Consider the following 22014-nt stretch of genomic DNA (forward strand, 5'->3'; position numbering starts at 1 on the left):
AATGGGATGTGTTGTATAAAGGTACTGTCACACAGCCATGTACATGAATTAACTACAGAAACACAAATGACACTCACAAACTTAATATTAAATGAAAGAAGAAAGTCACAAAAGCAAATGTGTAGTGTAAAACTGAACTATGTTATTCAGAAGACATTCAGTCATAGGTAGCAAGACTATAAAAGGAAATCAAGGGAACGATTATCACTAAAATCAGGATAGTGGCTACCATTACAGAAAGGGGTAGGGGATGTCATCAGGGAGGATCCTGTTTCTACGGTGCAGGCAATGTGTTATTTCTTGACCTGGGTGATAACTACTTGGATGTTCTGTTCACTTTGTGATTAGTCTTTAAACTAAATATATGTTTGATGCAAAAAAAATTACAGAGCTCAACCAAAGAATTTGAAATGGATTAAGTGTATTACTGAGAGTTAATGTTATTAAGTTAATCCATGATATTAAGTTATTGGTAATTATATTTTAAAGTTGAATGATTTGGAATACTCCATCCAGGTAGAAAGGTTAATTTCTAAGAAGCACTTTTTTAAAGACTATCAGAAATTTTTTGTTACCCAATTTACTAGAGTCTACCAGTATTCTGCTTTTACTATGTTCAGGAAGATAGTAAAATTCTGCTTTTACCATGTTCAGGAAGATCATTAGTGGACAAACCACAAAAGATTTTATATATAACATGATATTAATAGCTAACAATGATATCTACCACTTTTTGAGCGTTTACCATGTACCAGATACTAGGGCAAGAATTATAAACGCATTATCTCATTTAATCCTAGAAACGACTCTTGAGTGTGGGTACCATTGTTGTCCCCATATCACACAGGTAAAGGGCAGAATCAGGTTTTGATTTTAGTGTCTCTGATTCCAGAACTCTTGTTCTTAACCATAGCCCCACATAAGGATTAGAATGGCAATCTAGTAGTGTACTTAGTATTACATGTTGTTATAGATTCATTTATTCAAACTGGTTATGATTTGAGTATTCAAATTTGTTAATTTAGCAGTGAATGTCAGCTATATGCCAGGCATTTCAAGGTACCTATCTACTGGATCTTTTGCTCTGTTTAGCAACTTGGAACCTATACCACAGTAGTTCGCTGGCCTCCTTCTTCCTTAGAGCTAGTGTATTGTGATATTTCAAGTATCACTAAACTTAATTCAACTTTACAGATGATTATTTGTTATACACATCACCCAAACTACATAATAATCTACTTCCTGATTTGGCTGCAGTACAGAAAATTACCTTTTGAGCCCTAGGATCAGCTCTTGTTGCTGAGGGAGTTTCTAGCTATTCCTTTTATTTGCTTATACCCTCATAACCCCTTCTTTGGATGAGTTCTTAAATAAAATTTTGTTGACAAAAATCTTTTAATTGCTTCATATTGTTTTTATGGTACTATAAAATGCCATGTACTATATTAAACAGGTCCTGTATACAGTTTATTTATAATCAAATGGTGATTATGGTCATTTCTATAAAATGTTAGGACATCAGGCTCTTGGTAAAAAATGTAACCCCTATTTATTGCATTCCTTTTCTGAAAAAAAAAATCAACTTTAGATTATATTATTTTATTTTGACTTACAGTGCCTTTTCCAGGAGCTTGACTACAGTCTGTAGTTTAACACCTCTCTAATGGACACTATGGCAATATGCTAGCTGAGGTAAAAGGAACAGAAGCTGGGCAGATTTTCTCTGCCCTATAGGCTTTAAAGAACCAAGATTCTGTTTTTACCCAGTTATTTCACTATATTTCTTTCCTTTATGTTTCCAGTGTCTACTCATAATTTTTTTCAGCAAAATTGTCTTAATATCAATAAAATGGCATATGTCTTAAGTTGGTTTTTATTATTGCTTTACTGTCTGAACACTAGGACTATAGGCTTCAGACCAACAAAAATCCACTGTTTTCCTTCATCCTTATTTGCCGCTATGTAGATCCGTATTATCAATAGTTGCATTTGACTAACTTTAATGGTCATGTCCGGTTTTGTTTACCTTCTTTTTTCCTACTACTTTTGGACACAAGGAATGCTCCTGAACAAAATAAAATTTTTCATAACTTAAGAAATACTATCCTATCATTGCTTTGCTCTTTGGTCCTTTTAAATAATTGAGACAAATTAAAGTCCAAAGACATCATTATATTGACTACTGAGAATTAATTTGTGAATGGATTCTTTCATCTACAAAGACAGTTTTCAAAGTGTGGTCTGGGGATCTGAGACCCTTCTAGGGTCTCTGTGGGGAGGAAATTATTTTCATCATAATACTAAAATATCGTTTGCTTTTTCTACTCTCATCCTCTCTTGAGTGTACGGTTGAGTTTTCTAGAAACTTCATGGCATGTGATGTTGCAACAGCTTGAATGCAAAGCAGACATGCCAATCCATCTGTCTTCTATTAAGCCCAACATTAGAGAGACTTGAAAAAATGTAAAACAGTAACTCATTTTTACTGTCTTTCTAATCTAGATTTTCATTAGAAAGTATAATTTACATTAGCATATACTATAGTGTTATTGTTTTATAAATGAATTGATGTTTTTAAACCATTCAGTTTTAATTTCAAATATGGTATTATTGATAGAACCTGCATAAACAAAAGAGCTCTTTTAGGCCCTCAGTAATTTTTAAACATGTAAAGGGATCATGAGACCAAAAAGAGAGCCAGTAATCTATATGATTTTTTTTATTCTCAAATGTTTGAATTTTTCTTATATTTTATTTCATCTTAAAAAAGCATAATGAAAATAATCTATTTTTAGGTTGCTACAAACCTCAGGAAAGATCAGATTACTTGATGTTGGCAGCTGCTTTAACCCATTTCTGAAGTTTGAAGAATTTCTAACTGTTGGCATAGACATCGTACCTGCTGTAGAGGTATGCATAGTTCTGTTTGTTTTGAGATGAATATTTTACATATATATGTACAAAGGAAAGCACTGTCTTTACACTCCTGAAATAGCAAATATATTTCTTGTGTACAAGTTGATAAGAGACTATTTCTGTTCAAAACTAAAAGTATATTTTGTGAAAATTTGAGCATTTAGTTAACTAATATTAATTTGACCAATACCATATTTGTCTTCATTTTGTTTTGTTCCCTGTTTATCATCTATCATTTCAATCAAGAAACTTCAGTAAGTTGCAAAGATTCCTTATTTTATTTTTTAATGCATCTCTTTCTGAAATGTACTCTGATGTAGAGCTATTATGGAATAGTGGAAAGAGCAAGGGCTTTGGAGACAGCCAAAACTTTATTAAATCCCAGCTATTTGTACTTAGTAGATTAAACAACTTTACAAAGAATGTTTCCTCTGCTTTTAAAATTAGATTTTTTTCCCCTCAATGACATAAGTTTATAACATTTGCCATTATACTTTTGATATGGTACCAGACACAAAAATTTTTTTACAAATTTTTATTGTTATAAAGAGATTGTGGTAGAGTATAAACTCAGGCTCAGAGATTTTTTTCCTCCACTGCTATATTCCCAGTACCTAGAAGAGTGCCTGGCATACTAAGTACTCATTAAATACTTCTTGAATAAAGAATGAAATCTTATTTTCAACCTTGATTTGACTCTCTGAGCCTCAGTTTTCTCGTCTGTGCAGTGGGGTTTGTAATGGACTATACCTTATAAGATTGTTGTTGTCTTTACTTGAGAAAAAGTATTTAAAGCACCTAACAAAGCACCTGTTATATAGTGAGTGCTAAAGAAATGTTTGCTGTTATTATTGAAAAGTTCCTGCATGAAGAGTCAACTTTCATATGAATTTATTCTTTAATTTTTATGAGCTTGACTGTCTATATTGAATCTATGTGACTAACACTGACGAATAAGAAAATGCTAAAAGCGTTACTATTATCTCCTAAAGGTAGACAGATACTTGCTGTATGGTAAAACAGCTGTTCTTAGCTTACCACTGCAGAGAATTCCTGGGCCATTAGAAGCTATAGTTTTAAAGTGCAGGTGGATTTGTACATGGATTCTCTCCCCTTCCTTCCTCAAGACACACATTAGAGATGTCCTTCAAGGACTGGTAAGACATGATGACCATTTGATCTAAACCTAAGGCTCAAATATTAAAATATTAAGCTTATTTATATAGAGAGCTATAAATTTTCAACTGTAAAGCCATTAGATAGGCAAAAGAACTACTATACATGAGTTCAGTAGTAGAATCAGACTTTGATAGTTCCAGAACCCTATAACTAATTTTAAAACAAAGGGAAGAAACTTATACTTCCAGTCGAGATGGAGTGACAGGGACCAGACTGATCCACTTTCCCCCTGCCTGCAGCAACTAAAAAGTGGACAAAATATTCAAAATAATATACAAGACACTGGACATCAGGTAATGAAGGACAGTGATCCCCAAGAGATGGAAAACAAATGAGATGAGCCATATGGTTGCACCAGCATACAGCCTTCAGAGAGTTTCCAACATGTGGCACAAACAGGGGATCCCAAGCAGAGTCCAGCTGGTACTGAGTTGTAGAAGCAGAGGTGAGAGTCCTGAGAGACCAAGACAGCTAAGGCTCATGGACAAAGTACCAAAGATATGAGAGCTACACAGAGAGAAAACTCCAGGGGTCTGCAAAGAATCCTCCCTGAGTACTCAGCTGAGTACTTATCAGTACACGTCTGTGAGAAAACTACATGAGACTGGAGGAAGTACCACCTCAAAGATCTAGAGGTTATAGTGCCCAGCACACTCACACAGGCTGGAAGTAGCACCCGTTCCCACCAGCCACACTGGAAACCTCAAGAATCACAGTAGCCTGGGTAGAGTACACAGAAAAGCCTTGCATCAGTAGTGGAGAATAATTAGCCTTAGACTGAAGGCTGCTGTAGTCCCACCTAGCAAATCCTGAAACAAAAACCAAAAAGATCAAACTGTCTCCAGATAATTTAACTACATCCTAGAGCAAAGTTAGAATATTTATAGCAATACCAAGTCATCCAGGACGCAGCAAAGTAAAGTTCACCATGCCTAGCATCCAATAAAAAAGTAATCAGCCAAGTAAAGAAGCAAGAAAATAGGACCCACAATGAGGAGGTCAGTCATCCAGCACAGACCAACTGTGAACTGACACAGATGTTAAAATTCGGAAACAAGGACATTAAGATAGGGACATTATGACTGTATTCTGTATGAACAAAAAGTAAAGTAGAGACATGGAAGGTAATTTAAAAAACCCAAATCTAACTTCTGGAGATGGATACTATGATCTATGATATGAAACATGTACTAAATGGGATTAACGGTACATTAGATATTGAAGAAGAAAAGTTAAACTGAGGACATGGCAATAGAAACTACCCAAAATTAAACTGAGATTTTTTTTTAATGGAAAAGCATCAGCAAGCAGTGAGTTAATTTCAAATGGCCAAATATAAGCATAATTGGAGTCCCCCCAAGAAAGGAATGAAAGAAATAATGGTCAGAATTTTTCTGAACTTGATAAAAGCTAACTAATAGTAGAGCTGACCCTTAGCACCCAGGGGAATTGTTCCAGGACAGCCCACCACACCACAGATATCAAAGTCTGTGGATGCTCAGGTCCTTAGAGTTGGCTCTTCATATCCCTGGGTTCCATGTCCACAGATACAGAGGACTAACTGTATATTTCTTGGAAAAATCCATGTATAATTGGACCTGTGCAGTTCAAACTCGTGTTGTTCAAGAGTCAGTTGTAATGTAGAGTTTATAATCTATATAAAAATAAAATGTATGATAACAAGAGCACAAGAGGGGAGAAAGGGAAATATACTATATGTATAGTAATAGGTTTTTATAATATATATAAAGTGGTAAAATACTATTTGAAGGTAGACTATGATAGGTTAAAGATGTAGACTATAAATTCTAAAGCAACCAGTAAAATAAAGTTACAGCTAATAAGCCAGCAAAGGAGATAAAATAGAATTACAAAGAAATTTCTTTAATCCAAAAGATGGCAGAAAAGGGAAGGAAACAATGAACAGATGGGAAACATAGAAAATAAATAGCAAGATCATACATTTAAACTTAAGTTTACCAATAATTACATTAAATAGATATGGCCTAAATACCCCCAATTAAAAGGTGGAAATTGTCAGATTGGATTAAAAAAAGCAAGACTCAAATATATGCTGCCTATAAGAAATGCACTTCAATTATAAACACACAAAATAGGATGTGTAAAAGAAAGACACTGTGGCACTATTACAGTCAAAGTAGATGTCAGAGCAATATTACCAGCAGTAAAGATGGCCATTTCATAATGATAAAAAGGTCAATTCATCAAGAGTACAAAACAATCCTCAGTATATATGCATCTAATAACAGAGCTTCAAAATACGTAAACCAAAAACTGATAAGGTAGCAATTACAAATAGACATTTATAAAATTATAGTTGAAGATTTCATTACCCCCTCTCAATAATTGATGGAACAATTAGAACATTGGTCAAAGAAGAACTCACAAGGAAAGTTAGACCATATTTTCTTTTCTTCTTTTTTTTTTTTTGCAGTATGCGGGCCTCTCACTGTTGTGGCCTCTCCCGTTGCGGAGCACAGGCTCCGGACGTGCAGTCTCAGCGGCCATGGCTCACGGGCCTAGGCGCTCCGTGGCATGTGGGATCTTCCCAGACCGGGGCACGAACCTGTGTCCCCTGCATTGGCAGGTGGACTCTCAACCACTGCGCCACCAGGGAAGCCCTAGACCATATTTTCAAATGAAGATAAATAAAAACATATGATATCAAAAACATAAGATATGCATAGGATGCCACTAAAATCACTAAAATAGTACTTAGAGGAAATTTTACAATAGTAAACACCTTTATTAGAAAAATAAGAAAGGTCTCAAAGTAATGACATCAACTTTCCAACTAGGAAAAAAAACAAACCCACATTAAATCTAAAATACAAGAAAGAAAATAATAAAGATTACAGGAGAAATCAATGAAATAGAAAACCTTCAGAAAATAGTAGGGAAAAGCTGATGAAAGCAAACACTACCTCTTTGAGAAGATCAATAAAATTTATAAATCACTAGCCATACTGATTAGGAAATAAAGAGAAAGGTGTGACATCATGTATATTTTACCAATATTAAAAGAAAGGAAAATAAATATTACAAAAATTTTATGCCAATAAATTCTACAACTTAAGTGAAATGGTCAAACTCCTTGGAAGACACATACTGCCAAAGCTCACTCATGAAGTAATACATAACCTCAGTAGCCCTAAATGTATTAAAGAAATTTGAATTGGCAGTTAAAAACTTTCCCACAAAGAAAATTCCAGGCTCAAAAGGCTTCACTTCCCAACTTATTCTATGAGGCCATTACCCTAATACCAAAACCAGAGACATTACAGAACAACAACAACAACAACTTATAGACCATATCCATCATAAACATAGAAAAGTTGTCTACAAAATTCTAGCATATTGAACCCAACAGTATTTCAAAAGGGGTAATACATCATGGCTAAGTTTGATTTATTCTAGGAGTATAAGATTGGTTTAATGTTAAAAAAAATAATCTATAACACCTATACAAAAATCTACTCAAAATGGATTAAAGACCTAAATATAAGACCAGATACTATAAAACACTTAGAGGAAAACACAGGCAGAACACTCTGACATAAATCGCAACAATATTTGTTTTTTGATCCGTCTCCTAGAGTAATGGAAATAAAAACAAAAATAAACAAATGGGACCTAATTAAACTTAAAAGCTTCTGCACAGCAAAGGAAACCATCAACAAAACAAAAAGACACAACCTACAGACTGGGAGAAAATATTTGCAAACAATGCTACCAATAAGGGATTAATCTCCAAAATATACAAACAGCTCATACAGCTTATTATCAAAAAAACAACCCAATCAAAAATGGGCAGGAGACCTAAATAGACATTTCTTCAAAGAAGACATATGAATGGGCAACAGGCACATGAAAAGATGATTAGTATCACTAAGTATTAGAGAAATGCAAATCAAAACTACAGTGAGGCATCACCTCACACCAGTCAGAATGGCCATCATTAAAAAGGCTACAAATAATAAATATTGGAGAGGGTGCAGAGAAAAAGGAACCCACTTACACTGTTGATGGGAATGTAAATTGGTGCAGCCACTATGGAGAACAGTATAGAGGTTCCTTAAAAAACTAAAAATAGAGTTACCATATGATCCTGCAATCCCACTCCTGGGCATATATCTGGAGAAAACTCCAATTTGAAAAGATACATGCACCCCAGTGTTCATAGCAGCACTATTTACAATAGCCAAGACATGGAAGCAACCTAACTGTCCATCAACAGATGAATGGATAAAGAGGATGTGGTATATATACACAATGAAATATTACTCAGCCATAACAAAGAATGAAATAATGCCATTTGTGGCAAAATGGATAGACCTAGAGATTATCATATTAAATGAAGTCAGACAGAGAAAGATAAATAGCATATGGTATCACTTATATGTAGAATCTTTAAAAATAATGATACACGTGAACTTATTTACACAACAGAAACAGACTCACAGACAGAATACAAATGTATGGTTACCAAATGGGATAGTGGGGGACGGGTTTGGTGGCGAGATAAGTTAGGAGTTTGGGATTAACATATACACATTACTATATAGAAAATAGATAAACAACGAAGACCTACTGTATAGCACAAGGAACTCTACTCAGTATCTTGCAATAATCTATAATGGAAAAGAATCTGAAGAATATATATATAAATGAATCACTTTGCTGTACACCTGAAACTAACACAACATTGTAAATTAACTATACTTCAGTTTTAAAATGGTTAAAAATAAAATTACATATACCATAAAAAAACTCCACTTATTCTTTTCATCACAGTAATACACTAAAAAAGAAACCTACAGCTAACATCATACTTAATAGTGAAAGAAAAATGTTTTTCCAATAAAAACTGAAAAAAGAACAAGATAAGGTTACTCTCACCATCTCTATTCAGCGTTCTCTAGAGGTTTTTACCAGTGCAGGAAAGCAAGAAAAAGCAATGATAGGCATCCAGATTGGAAAATAAGACGTAAAACTGTCTTTGTTCACAGATGACATTGATCATCTATTACATTATTCTGTGGAATCTACAGAGAAGCTACTAGAACCAGTAAGTGAGTTTAACAAGGTTGCAAGATATTAGATTAACATATAAAAATCAATTCATATATACTAGCCACAATCAACTAGAAATTAAAAATAGTACCATTTATAATAGCATCAGAAATATGAAGTATTTAATATAGGAACATATATTTATATGAAATATAAAGCTGACAAATATATGGCAAACCTGTATATTGAAAACTATAAATTATCAAGAGAAAGTAAAGAAGACCTAAATGAGTAGAGATATATACTATATTTATTGGCGGAAAAACTCAAAATCTTTAACACATCAATTTTCCCAAAATTGATCTATAGATACAGTGCAATCCTGATAAAAATTCTAGCAGGTTTTTTTGTAGAAATTGAAAAATGTATTCTAAAATTTGTGTGGAAATCCAAAGGTCCTAGAATAACAACTTTTTAAAAGGATAGTGTTGGAGAGTTTCAAAATTTATTTTAAAGTTATAGTAATAAAAACAGTGTGGTATTAGTGTCAAGATTATCAATGAAATATAACAGAGAGTCCACAAATAGGGCTAAACGGGTCCCAGAGGGAGAAGAGAGAAGAGGATCAAAAATGTATTTGAGAAAATTATGGCTGGAAACTTCCCAAACCTGAAAGAGAAAAAACTCATATCCAGGTACAGGAAGCACAGAGGGTCCCAAAAAGATGAACCCAAACAGACCCATATCAAGACATAGCATAATAGAAATGGCAAATTTAAAGAGAGAATTTAAAGACAGCAAGAGAAAAACAAAGAGTCATATACAAGGGAATTCCTGTAAGGCCATCAGCTGATTTCTCTGCAGAAATTTTGCAGGCCAGAAGGGAGTGGCATGATATATTCAAAATGCTGAAAGGGGAAACCTGCAAACTAGGATACCCAGCAAAACGATTATTTAGAATAGAAAGCGATAAGAACCTGCTGTATTAAAAAATTTTAAAAAGAAAAGAAAAAGAATAGAAAGCGAGATAAAGAACTTCCCAGACAAGCAAAAAATAGTTTATCAGTACTAAGCCTACCCTAAAAGAAATGTTAAAGGCTCTTCTCTAAGTGGAAGGAAGTAAGGATCTACAGGAAAGGGAAGATCCCACTAGGAAAGGCAAATATATAGTAAAGACAGAGAATCAATTGTGAAAGCAACTGTAACTGCAATAAACAGTTAAGGGAGAATCATGCAGATGTAAAATATGACGTCAAAACACAAATGGGAGGGGAATTAAAAATGTAGATCGTTTAGAATGTGTTTGAACTTAAATGACTGTAAGTTCAAAATAAGTATTTATATTATAGGTCAATACATATGAACACTGTGGTAACCACAAATAAAAATACTTAAAATAGATAGACAAAAATTTAAAAAAAGGAACACAAGCTTACTACTAAAGAAAGTTCATCAAACCACAAGGGAAGAAACAAAAGAAGAAAAGAACAAAGCTACAAAAACAGCCAGAAAACAAGTAATAAAATGGCAATAAGTACATACCTATCAATAATCAGTTTAATGCCAATACACTAAATGTTCCTATCAAAAGACATAGAGTGGTTGATTGGCCTAAAGAACAAGACCCATCTATATGCTACCTATAAGAGACTCACTTCAGAGCTAAAGATACACACAGAATGAAAGTGAGGGGATGGAAAAGATATTTCATACAATGACAAGAAAGTGGGGGTAGCAATACTCATATTAGACAAAATAGAATTTAACAGAGTGTATAACAAAAGACAAAGAAAGGCATTATATAATGATAAAGGGATCACTATAAGAAGTTTTACACTCATTACCATATATACATCCAACACAAGGGCACCTAAATATATAAAGCAAATAACTAACAGACATAAAGGGAGAAATTGACAAGAATACAATAATAGTAGGGGAATTTAACACCTTACTGACATCAATGGACAGATCACCCAGATAGGAAAAAAATAAGGTAACAGTGGTCTTAAATGACAGAATGGACCAGTTGGACTTAATAGGTATCTACAGGACATTCCATCACAAAACAGCAAAATACACATTCTTTTCAAGTGCATGTGTAATGTTCTCTAGGATCAATCACATGCTAGGCCACAAAACGAGTCTCAACAAATTTAAGAGAATAGAAATTCTATCAAGCATTTTTTCCAGCCACAACAGTATGACACTAGAAATCAGTTACAGGAAGAAAAATGGGAAAAGAACAAACGGGGAGACTAAAACAACATGCTACTAAAAAAAACAATGGTTCAATTAAGAAATCTAAGAGGAAATCAGAAAATACCTCAAGACAAATGGAAACGGAAACACAACTTCCCAAAATCTGTTGGATGCAAAAGCAATTCTAAGAGGGAAGTTTATCACAATACAGGCCTTCCTCAAGAAAAAAAATCTCAAACAACCTAATCGTGGACCACCTAAAGGAATTAGAAAAGGAAGAACAAAGCCCAAAGTCAGCAGGAGGAAGGAAATAATAAAGATCGGAGAGGAAATAAATGAAATAGAGACCGCCAAAAATAATGGAAAAGATCAATGAAACCAAGAGCTGGTTTTTGAGAAGACAAACAAAATTGATAAACTTTTAGCTAGGGTCACCCAAGGAAAAAAGAGAACCCAAATTAACAAAATAAGAAACGAAAGAGGAGAAATAACAACTGATACCACAGAGATACCAAAAAAAATAATAATAATACTATGAACAGTTATATGCCAACAAATTGGACAATCTAGAAGAAATGGATAAATTTCTAGAAACATACAACCTGCCAAGACTGAATCAAGAATAAACACAATTTGAACAGACTGATCACTGGTAGTTTAACTGAATTTGTAATTTAAAAGAACGCCCAGCAAACAAAAGTCCAGGACTGGATAGCTTCACAGAGGAATTCTGCCAAACATACAAAGAAAAGCTAATACCTTTCCTCTTCAAACTAGTCCATAATATTGAAAAGGACAGAACACTCTGAAATTCATTCTACAAGCCAACACTACCTTGATACCAAAAACAGCAAAGACACTACAAAAAAGAAAATTGCAGGCCAATATCTTTGATGAAAATAAATGCAGAAATCCTCAACAAAATATTAACTAACCAAATCCAACAACAATACATTAAAAAGATCATACACTATCATCAAGTGGGATATAGTCCAGGGATGCAAAGATGTTTCAATATTTGCAAATTAATGTGATACACCACATTAACAAAAGGATAAAAGTCACATGATCATCTCAATAGACACAAAAAGCATCTAACAAAATTTAACATCCATTCGTGATAAAAACTGTCATCATAGTTGGTATAGGGGGAACATTTCTCAACATAATAAAGACCACTTATGACAAACCCACAGCTAACTTCATACTCAACTGTGAATAGCTAAAAGCCTTTCCTCTAAATTCAGTAACTAGACAAGGACGCCTGCTCTCACACTTCTATTTATCATAGTAGTGGAAGTCCTAGCCACAGCAGTCAGTCAAGAAAAGGAAATAAAATGCATCCAAGTTGAAAGGGAAGAAGTAAAACTGTCATTACTTGCAGATGACATGATAGTTTATATAGAAAACTCTGAGGTCTCCACCAAAAAACTATTAGAACTAATAAATGAATTTAGTAAAGTTGCAGGATATAAGGTTAATATACAGAAATCTTATGCTTTTCCATACACTAGTAATGAACTATTGGAAAGTGAAAGTAAAAAAAAAAAGTCCCATTTAAAAATCACATCAAAAGGAATAAAATACCTAGGAATATACTCAACCAAGGAGGTGAAAGACCTATACTTTGAAAACTATAAAAAATTGATGAAGGAAAGTGAAGATGACACATAAACTTGGAAGTATATCCTGTGCTCTTGTATTGGAAGAATTAAGGTTGTTAAAAGGGCCATACTACCCAAAGCAAACTATAGATTTAATGCAATCCATATCAAAATACCCATGACATTTTTCACAGAACTAAAACAATTAATCCTAAAATTCATATAGAATCACAAAAGACCCCAAGTTGCCAAAGCAGTCTTGAAAAAAGAAAGAAAAACAAAACTGGAGATATCACGCTCCCTGGCTTTAGACTATACTACAAAGCTACAGTATTCAAAACAGCATGGTACTGGCACAAAAACAGACACATAGATCAATGGAACAAAATAGAGAGCCCAGAAATAAACCCACACACCTATGGTCAATTAATCTATGACAAAGTAGACAAGAATATAAAGTGGGCAAAAGACAGTCTCTTCAGCAAGTGGTGCTGGTAAGATTGGACAGCTGAATGTAAGCCAATGAAGTTAGAACACGCCCTCACACCATGCACAAAAATAAACTCAAAATGGCTTAAAGACTTAAACATAAGACATGATACCATAAAGCTCCTGGAAGAGAACATAGGCAGAACACTCTGACATAAATTGTAACAATATTTTTTCAGATCTGTCTCCTAGGACAAAAGAAATAAAAGCAGTAATAAACAAATGGGACCTAATTAAACTTAAAATCTTTTGCACAGCTAAGGAAGCCATCGACAATACAAAAAGACAACCCACAGAATGGGAGGAAATATTTGCAAATGATATGACTGACAAGGGGTTAATATCAAAATATATAAACAACTCATACAATTCAATATCAACAGAACAAACAACCCAGTCGAAAAATGGGCTGAACACATGAATAGACATTTTTCCAAAGAAGACATACAGATGGCTAATAGGAACATGAAAAGATGCTCAACACTGCTAATTTAGAGAAATGCAAATCAAAACAACAATGAGATATCACCTTATACCTCAGAATGGCTGTCCTCAAAGTCTGCAAATAAGAAATGTTGGAGAGGATGTGGAGAAAAGGGAACCCTTGTACACTGTTGGTGGGAATGTAAATTGGTGCAGCTACTAAGGAAAATAATATAGAGCTTCTTCAATAAACTAAAAATAGATAACCATATGATCCAGCAGTTTTACTCCTGGGTATATATTAGAAGAAAATGAAAACAGTAATTGAAAAAGATAAATGCACCCTTGTTTTCATAGCAGCGTTATTTACAATAGCTGAGATAAGAAAGCAACCTAAGTGTCATCAACGGATGGATAAAGAAAATACATACACATATATATACATACACACAGGTATATACACATACATACACACACAATGGAACCTTACTCTGCCATAAAAAAGAATGAAATTTCTGCCATTTGCAAAAACATGTTTGGAACTAGAGAATATTATGCTTAGTAAAATAAGTCAGACAAAGATAAATACTATATGATATCACTTATATGTGGAATCTAAAAGATAAAACAAATGAATGTATAGTAAAACAGAAACAGACTCACAGATATAGAAAACAAACTAGTGTTACCAGTGGGGAAGAGGGAAGGGAAGAAGGGCAAGATAGGAGTATGTGATTAATAGATACAAACTACTGTGTATAAAATTGATAAGCAACAAGGATATATTGTACAGCACTCTGGAATATAGCCATTTCATAATAACTTTTAATGGAGTATAATCTCTAAAAATACTGAATCACTGGGCTATACACCTGAAACTAATATTATAAATTAACCATATTTCAATTAAAAAAGAAGACATTGTTAAAAGAATGAAAAGACAAGCCATAATCTGAGAGAAATATTTTCAAGTTATATATCAGGTTAAGGACTTGAATGAAGAATAAAGAACTTTCAAAATTCAATAAGAAAATAGGTTTTTGGGGCTTCCCCGGTGGCGCAGTGGTTGGGAGTCTGCCTGCCGATGCAGGGGACGCGGGTTCGAGCCCTGGTCCGGGAGGATCCCACATCCGCGGAGCGACTGGGCCCGCGGGCCATGGCTGCTGGGCCTGCGCGTCCGGAGCCTGTGCTCCGCAGCGGGAGAGGCCACAGCAGTGAGAGGCCCGTGCACCGGGATGAGGGGTGGCCCCCGCTCGCCGCAACTAGAGAAAGTCCTCGCGCAGAAACGAAGACCCAACGCAGCCAAAAATAAATAAATTAATTAATTAAATAAAATAAATTTATAAAAAAAAAAAAAAGAAAATAGGTTTTTAACATTTAAAACGACCCAATCATTTTTCACTACGCAAAAAAATTGAACAAACACTTCACCAAAGAAGATACTCAGGTAAACATTACTACTCATTAGGAAAATCCAAATTAAAACTTCAATATACTACTACACACCTGTGACTATGGTTAAAATTTAAAAGCCTGGCCATTCCAAGTGTTGATGAGGATTTGGAGGAACTGGAACTGCGATAAACTCCTGGTAGAAATGTAAAACTCAGTATAAGTGCTTTTGAAAATAGTTTTGAAGTTTCTTTAAAAGTTAAACATGCAGGAACTGTATGATCCAGCCACCCCTTTCCTCAGTATTTGCCCAAGACAAATGAAACATGTTCAATCAAAGACAAACAGGAATGCTCATAGCAGCTCTAGTTGTAATAGCCAAAAACTAGAAACAACCAAGTTATCTATGAAAGGTATATGGATAAACGAAGTGTGGTATATCTTAATATAGTAGCCTACCTCAGCAATTAAAAAGGAATAAACTATCAATACAAGCAAAAAAATGGATTAATCTGAAAATAATTGTGCTGTATGAAAATAGTACATTATTCTGTATTATTCCACTTACATAAAATTCTAGAAAATACCCATTGATCTATAGAGATAGAGTCACATCAAAGATTGCCTAGTGGCAGGGGAAGAACAGGGAGGGTACAAGGAAGGGATTATATAAGGGGCACAGGAAAACTTTGGCAGGTGTTGGATCTATTCATTAATTTGATTGTAGTAGTGGTTTCATGAGTGTATAAATGTTAAAACTTACCAAAGTGTGCACTTTAAATGTTTGTGTGTCAGTTATACTTCAGGTTGTACATCAGTTATACTTCAATAAAGCTATCCCCCTGCCCCAAAAGGAGCAAAAGGAAGAAAATCTTTTTCCGCGTAGTTCCACGTAGTAGAACTTTGTGTTGCATTTCCTAATAGATAGTCCAGATGCTTATGTGACCAGCTTGTCTACACACTAACAGAATTGAGGGACTAAGGTATTAGCTCATATCTTTGATAATTAATTAACTATTGTTGTATATAAGGGTAACTAATTTTTATCTAATTTTAAAACTGCTTTCTTATTCTGGATTATTTCCACAGAGTTTTGTTTTTCTTTTCCATCTCCAAAGAAGTTTATTAGCATGATTAAAAACATTTTTTGAATAATGATAGAATTTCTAAACGTAAAAGAGTATCAGTGGCTATATCCTGTAACCAGTATTTGCAACTGGATGGACAGCTTTATTGCCAGTCTTCATTTTATTAAAGACAATCCATATTTATTGGTTCCATGTGAAGTCATGACTGTTGCTTTGCCTGAGAATGAGTCCCTACTGCAATTAAGTATAAAAAAAATATCTTCCAGGTGAACCGGTTTGCAGGGCAGAAATAGAGACACAGATGTAGAGAACAAACCTGTGGACACCAAGGGGGGAAAGTGGCCGGGGGCGAGGAGTGCTGTGATGAATTGGGAGATTGGGATTGACATATATACACTAATATGTATAAAATGGATAACTAATAAGAACCTGCTGTATAAAAAATAAATAAAATTCAAAAAAATACATATATCTCCCATAATCGGAGTGTGACCTGCATTACTGAGTAAAGAGTTAATAAAAGTCCTCAAAGAGTTGGGGTTTTGTTTTTCAAAAACATTTTTTACACACTACAAAGAAATAATTAGTATTTTGGCTTTTAAAATTCCTGCATGATATTTAGAATGGCAGCCCCCAAATGTCCTCCCTTCACAAAATTGAGAACACAGACCCTCTTCCGGAGCATACATTCTTGGGGTGGACTCTGAAGACTTCAACCTCCACATGTTTATACTGGTTTGAGAACAAAGACAGCGTCATCCAGAACGTAGTAGTCTTTATACATGTCACCTTCACACAGGTATGGCAGTCTGGTGAAAGCTTCGATAACAAAACCAGCTTTTCTGAAAACTTCAGGCAGACTATTCACTTGTTCTTCCCAGTTCTATCCCTTGATTTTCAAAATTTCTGATGGTTTATCCCACTTGCCATCTATGTTTTCCACATAGGGATGAAAAGGTAAGACCAGACCAAGGATGACCCTGCCTCTAGTTGGCTCCAAGACGCTTCTGATATCTTTTAACAAAGTCAGGGGTTGATGACAGCAGTCCAGCAAATTCAAGCAGCTGATGATATCATACTGGAACCCTGTATTCTGCCGTTCATTTTTACCAAGCACTCTGTATTTCTTCTTCTGAAGCTGCCATATTATAGTTTCTGACAGCTCAGTGGCATAAATTTCTTCAAAATGAGGGCTCATGATTTTTGTGACTTCTCCGTCTCCAGCAACTAAATCAAGAAATCTGTGGGTTTTCCAGTCTGGATTAATTTTAAGCAGTCTCTGAAACTGATCTGGTGAAAACACAAACATTGAGCCTCTTCCTAGCAACCCATTGATAGATGTTCTAGACATAAACTGGCTAAAAACAGATGACACAAAAGAGTGATATAATTGGATAAATAGCCAGCCCGATTTCTCAGTGCTGTTGTTTAGGTCTGTGTTCCTTGATCAAGGTAACTCTGAACAAAGACAGCCTGGAGTGATTCGCATAGTTTCTCTCTGTTGCACACAAACCACTGGTGGTTCTTTCTGCTGCCTTCGGCTGCCGCCAGCCCACCCCGGTCCGCTCGTCATGTTCACGTACAGGGAGCGGCTGAGCGGGCTCCGCAGGGTCCACATCCTCCGCGCCAGCCACACGGACGCCGGGCTCAGACAGCCAGCCCGCGAGCAGTCTCATCGGGGGCCGCGGCCACTCGCTCCGGTCATCGCCGGTGCCAGGGCAGGGAGGAGGACGCGCTGCCGCCTCCAGCCGCCGCCGCCGCTGCCGCCCAGGATCGAGCCATCGCGCCAAACTCGCCCATCCAGCCCCTTCAGGGCAGAGGCAGAGGGTCTCCATAGAGTTTTAATATTCAGCAAATGATACAGTGCTGTTTATTTCTTTACTTGTAGTGTATCTCATGGTCATTTGACTCAGTTAATTAAATTTAATACATAGTTTGTTTCAAGCCGGAGATCAGCTTTTTAATAGAATCAATATATTATTAAAATTACTTTTGAGATGGTTAAAGTTAATGGTTGAAAAGATGTTTTTCATGACCTTAAAAGTTCTGGTATTTTGTTTTTACACATTTATAACTGCTTTAATTATCCTCTTTGACTTCTTTGATTCATCTTTATTTCATGGTATTTCTTGTTTAAAGTTATTTTTATGTAAACCTGTTTTTTGGTAACTATAAATGTTTAAGTGACTATAAATATGACTAAGTTTAGAAATAAGTCATCCCTGTAGGCTCTTACCCAAATAAAATTTCAAATAAACCCTTATTATTTTTAAAAAATATATACTTAAACATTATTTCTAATTCTTAATTAATTGTTACTCAGAAATATTTTTTTTTAATAATGACTAGAAATTCTTTGGGCTTAATTACTTTGAGATTTTTCTGAGTAAAAGTTTTGGTTGAATAAGTCTCTGCAAGTGGAATCTTTATAAGGGAAAGGTACATAATTAAAGCTTGAATTATATAGAAATGCTATGAAATAGCTTGGTTTAAAATGTATGTAATTAGGTGGAGGTAATCTTAAAATTCTTAACATGCCTTGTTTTTCCCTTTCTGCAGAGTGTGTATAAATGTGACTTCCTGAATTTGCAGCTTCAGCAACCACTCCAGCTTGCACAGGATGCTATAGATGCCTTTTTGAAGCAGCTAAAAAACCCTATTGATTCTCTTCCTGGAGAACTTTTCCATGTGGTTGTTTTCTCTCTCCTTCTTTCCTATTTTCCATCACCTTACCAGCGATGGATTTGCTGCAAGAAAGCCCATGAACTGTTAGTGTTAAATGGTTTATTGCTTATCATCACACCTGATTCCTCCCATCAGAACCGTCACGCTATGATGATGAAAAGCTGGAAGATTGCTATAGAGTCCCTGGGCTTTAAACGTTTCAAGTATTCAAAATTTTCACATATGCATCTGATGGCATTTAGAAAAACCTCCCTAAAAACCACAAGTGACTTGGTTAGTAGGAACTACCCAGGGATGTTATATATTCCTCAAGATTTCAACAGTATAGAAGATGAGGAATATTCTAACTCTTCCTGCTACGTTCGATCAGATATAGAAGATGAACAGCTAGCATATGGTTTCACAGAGCTCCCTGAAGCTCCATACGACTCAGATTCTGGAGAAAGTCAATCCAGCTCTATTCCTTTCTATGAGCTAGAAGATCCCATATTACTTTTAAGTTAATATAAAAGCAAAAGGCCCTTTCAGTCCAGACTCCTAAACTTAATTGCTTACACTAATCAGAAATACTAACATGAACTCAGTACTTAAAACCTGCTTTGCATAGAAGAAATGCAAAGGTTTACAGAGTTTGCTATTTTTTTCTACTTCTGGATTTTAAAATTTATTCTTATATAGAAAGCTTAAAGTTTCATGCAGAGTGACTCCTGTCATAGCAGAAACCACTGTTATTTTAGCATTTAGCACTAAGATATTATAGAAAGGTACCTTTTTCTCTTTAGTGCTATTGTGAAAAATGAAGCATAATTTGCTATGTATTTTTCTTATTTTCATCTTTTCAGTGTTGACTTTAAACCATTGCAATGAGAAACTAAGATATGTAGAAAGCTGTAGATTGCACTTTGATGACTCACAAGTTAAATGTGACAGAGATAGATTGGTTTAGTAGTTTTGTGATGCACTTATTCTTTTTTCTAACTAAATTGTTACCTGTTATAGAAAGCCATTTTGGCTCAGTTTTGTCTGATGATTGAACATTCCCCAAACTTCTTGGAATTGATAATTCTTATTCTTTCTTGCTTGCTCATTTGGCAGCATCAGACATTGGGGAGATATTTCCCCCAAAGTATGTATTCTAATTTGATTAGCATAGTACAGTAAACACCATTGCCAAAATAGAGTTTTCATATCTTTCTTGTTGATTTGGGCCTTGGTGTAAAGTATATTTAACGGTGAGAATTCACTTTTACTTTTTTACATTTAGGTTTCATTTACAAAATTTTCTATTTAAGCAAGGAACAATATAATACTCAATACTGACCCGAAACACATTTGTGAAAGGGTTTGCACTTGTAAGAGAGCTTATGTTCTACCTAGACCAACCTTAATAGGGTCCTCACCTTTCCATTAGGAGGTGCTGCACTACAAGTCTGGAATTATATAGAAAAATTTTAAATTAACCCTCTGCTGGTAATCTCATAAAATGGTTTTGACGTTTCGGTATTCTAATTTCTATCTAAATCCTAGCAGAAATTTTTCTTTGAATATATAAACCATTAGTTGGCTGTGGGAATTTTCCCTTTCCACATTGATAAATGCCTTTCTGTGTTTCTGAATCAGAAGCAAATGATTAAGGAGAAATATATGTCCAACAAGACAAGATTAGTTTAAATGGCTAAGAACATTTAGTCCACATTGTCTTGTCAGCCAGCAATTGTCATGTAAACTATCATTTTTAAGAGTGCCACTGTGTGGATTTTTTTTCAAGTGGTTATTACATTAAAATTACCTCATACTGAGGTTTTTGCACTGAAATATCACAGTTTCAGATTTCATGGTTAATGTTGTGTGTGTGCGTTTTTAAAGGAAATTTGCATTTTCAATAGTTGATCCTAAATTCATAAACTGAACTTCTTTACTCTGATAAAAGTGTTTTTGTGCTTATTGTGAATTGCTGTAGTTAACTCTGAATGTCAAACTTTATTTAGAAATAAAAAATTTACCCTTTAAGATATAAATGGTTGAGTGTGTATACCCAATATTTCAAATTAAATTTCACATTCTAAATTAATGAAAGTAACAAGACTGTAATTAACCTAAAAGTCAGTTGAGTAAATGCAATAAATATTGGTTGCTCAAATATGCCAGAAGTAACTTCAAGTTTTTCGTTTACTTTCAATAGCATAAGATTACTTAATAATAAGGAATAATTAGGACTTTCTTTCCAATTAAGAACTACAGGTCAAGTCTTGTAACTCGCCCAAAAGAAGAAAAAAAACACTGTGTTCAGGGTAACATAGAAAAATGTGTGTTGTTAGTACCTCCTTTACCATACGGTCCGTTTTCTGTGATTTGGCTAAATGCTATCTTAAAGGCAAAGAAAAGCAACATACCAAACAAAAGCGCTTTGAAAGTAAATGAAAACAGTGCTTTTGAGAGGCTGGTGTAAGTATTGATATATGACCTTGGAGTTAGCCCATGTGTTACAGCTAAAATGTTGGTGCTATAAATTCTTCTGATTGTTTACAGATGTTGATTCTGCTTATGCTCCAAAGTGTGCATGATGTATTTTAAGTAGTACTTTAAAGAAAAATCTCTTTATAAAAACCTATACTCTCACTTAGTATAAATTTGTTTGGATTTATAAATCTCATTTGTTACTACTGTAAATTCATCTTCAAAATTAGGTTGGCGCAGGATTTAAACTAATACGTATTCCACCAAAGCCAATTCAACATATAAATGTTAAAATATAAGCAGTCATGTGGCTTGGTGCCAGATTATATATGTAATGACACAAGAAGTTATTAGAGCCTTTAATACTGTATGGGTACTCTTGAGAATGATTTTGTTTGGATATGAAGAAGTTAAGGGGCCTCCTGTCACATTCACAACAGTATTCTCCAAAATAATTTGATGTTTCAAAAACAAATGATCATTTGCTTGGTTTCTTCAGGATTATGACTAGATCAAGTGGTTTATATGGTAGTTGCCAAGTGGTG

The 22014-nt window shown here is 34.7% G+C and overlaps 1 protein-coding gene and 1 pseudogene across 1 annotated transcript in view; one reads left to right on the plus strand and one right to left on the minus strand.

The window, feature by feature from the left end:
• The window catches only part of SAMTOR (S-adenosylmethionine sensor upstream of mTORC1), an 85692-nt gene extending 64865 nt beyond the window's left edge, over positions 1–20827 (plus strand). The window contains exons 4-5 of the mRNA XM_022582894.2: positions 2796–2910; positions 18887–20827. Coding sequence (XP_022438602.1) covers positions 2796–2910; positions 18887–19516 — 745 coding nt within the window. The 3' untranslated portion in view covers positions 19517–20827. The remainder of the gene's footprint in view (positions 1–2795; positions 2911–18886) is intronic.
• Positions 16371–18165, minus strand: LOC111179388 (protein-L-histidine N-pros-methyltransferase pseudogene; annotated as a pseudogene).
• Positions 20828–22014: the final 1187 nt, after the last annotated feature.

The sequence above is a fragment of the Delphinapterus leucas genome, chromosome 9 (genome assembly GCF_059928025.1).
Source record: "Delphinapterus leucas isolate spDelLeu-1000000601 "Yukka" chromosome 9, BTC_Dleu_Yukka2, whole genome shotgun sequence".
NCBI lineage: Eukaryota > Metazoa > Chordata > Mammalia > Artiodactyla > Monodontidae > Delphinapterus > Delphinapterus leucas.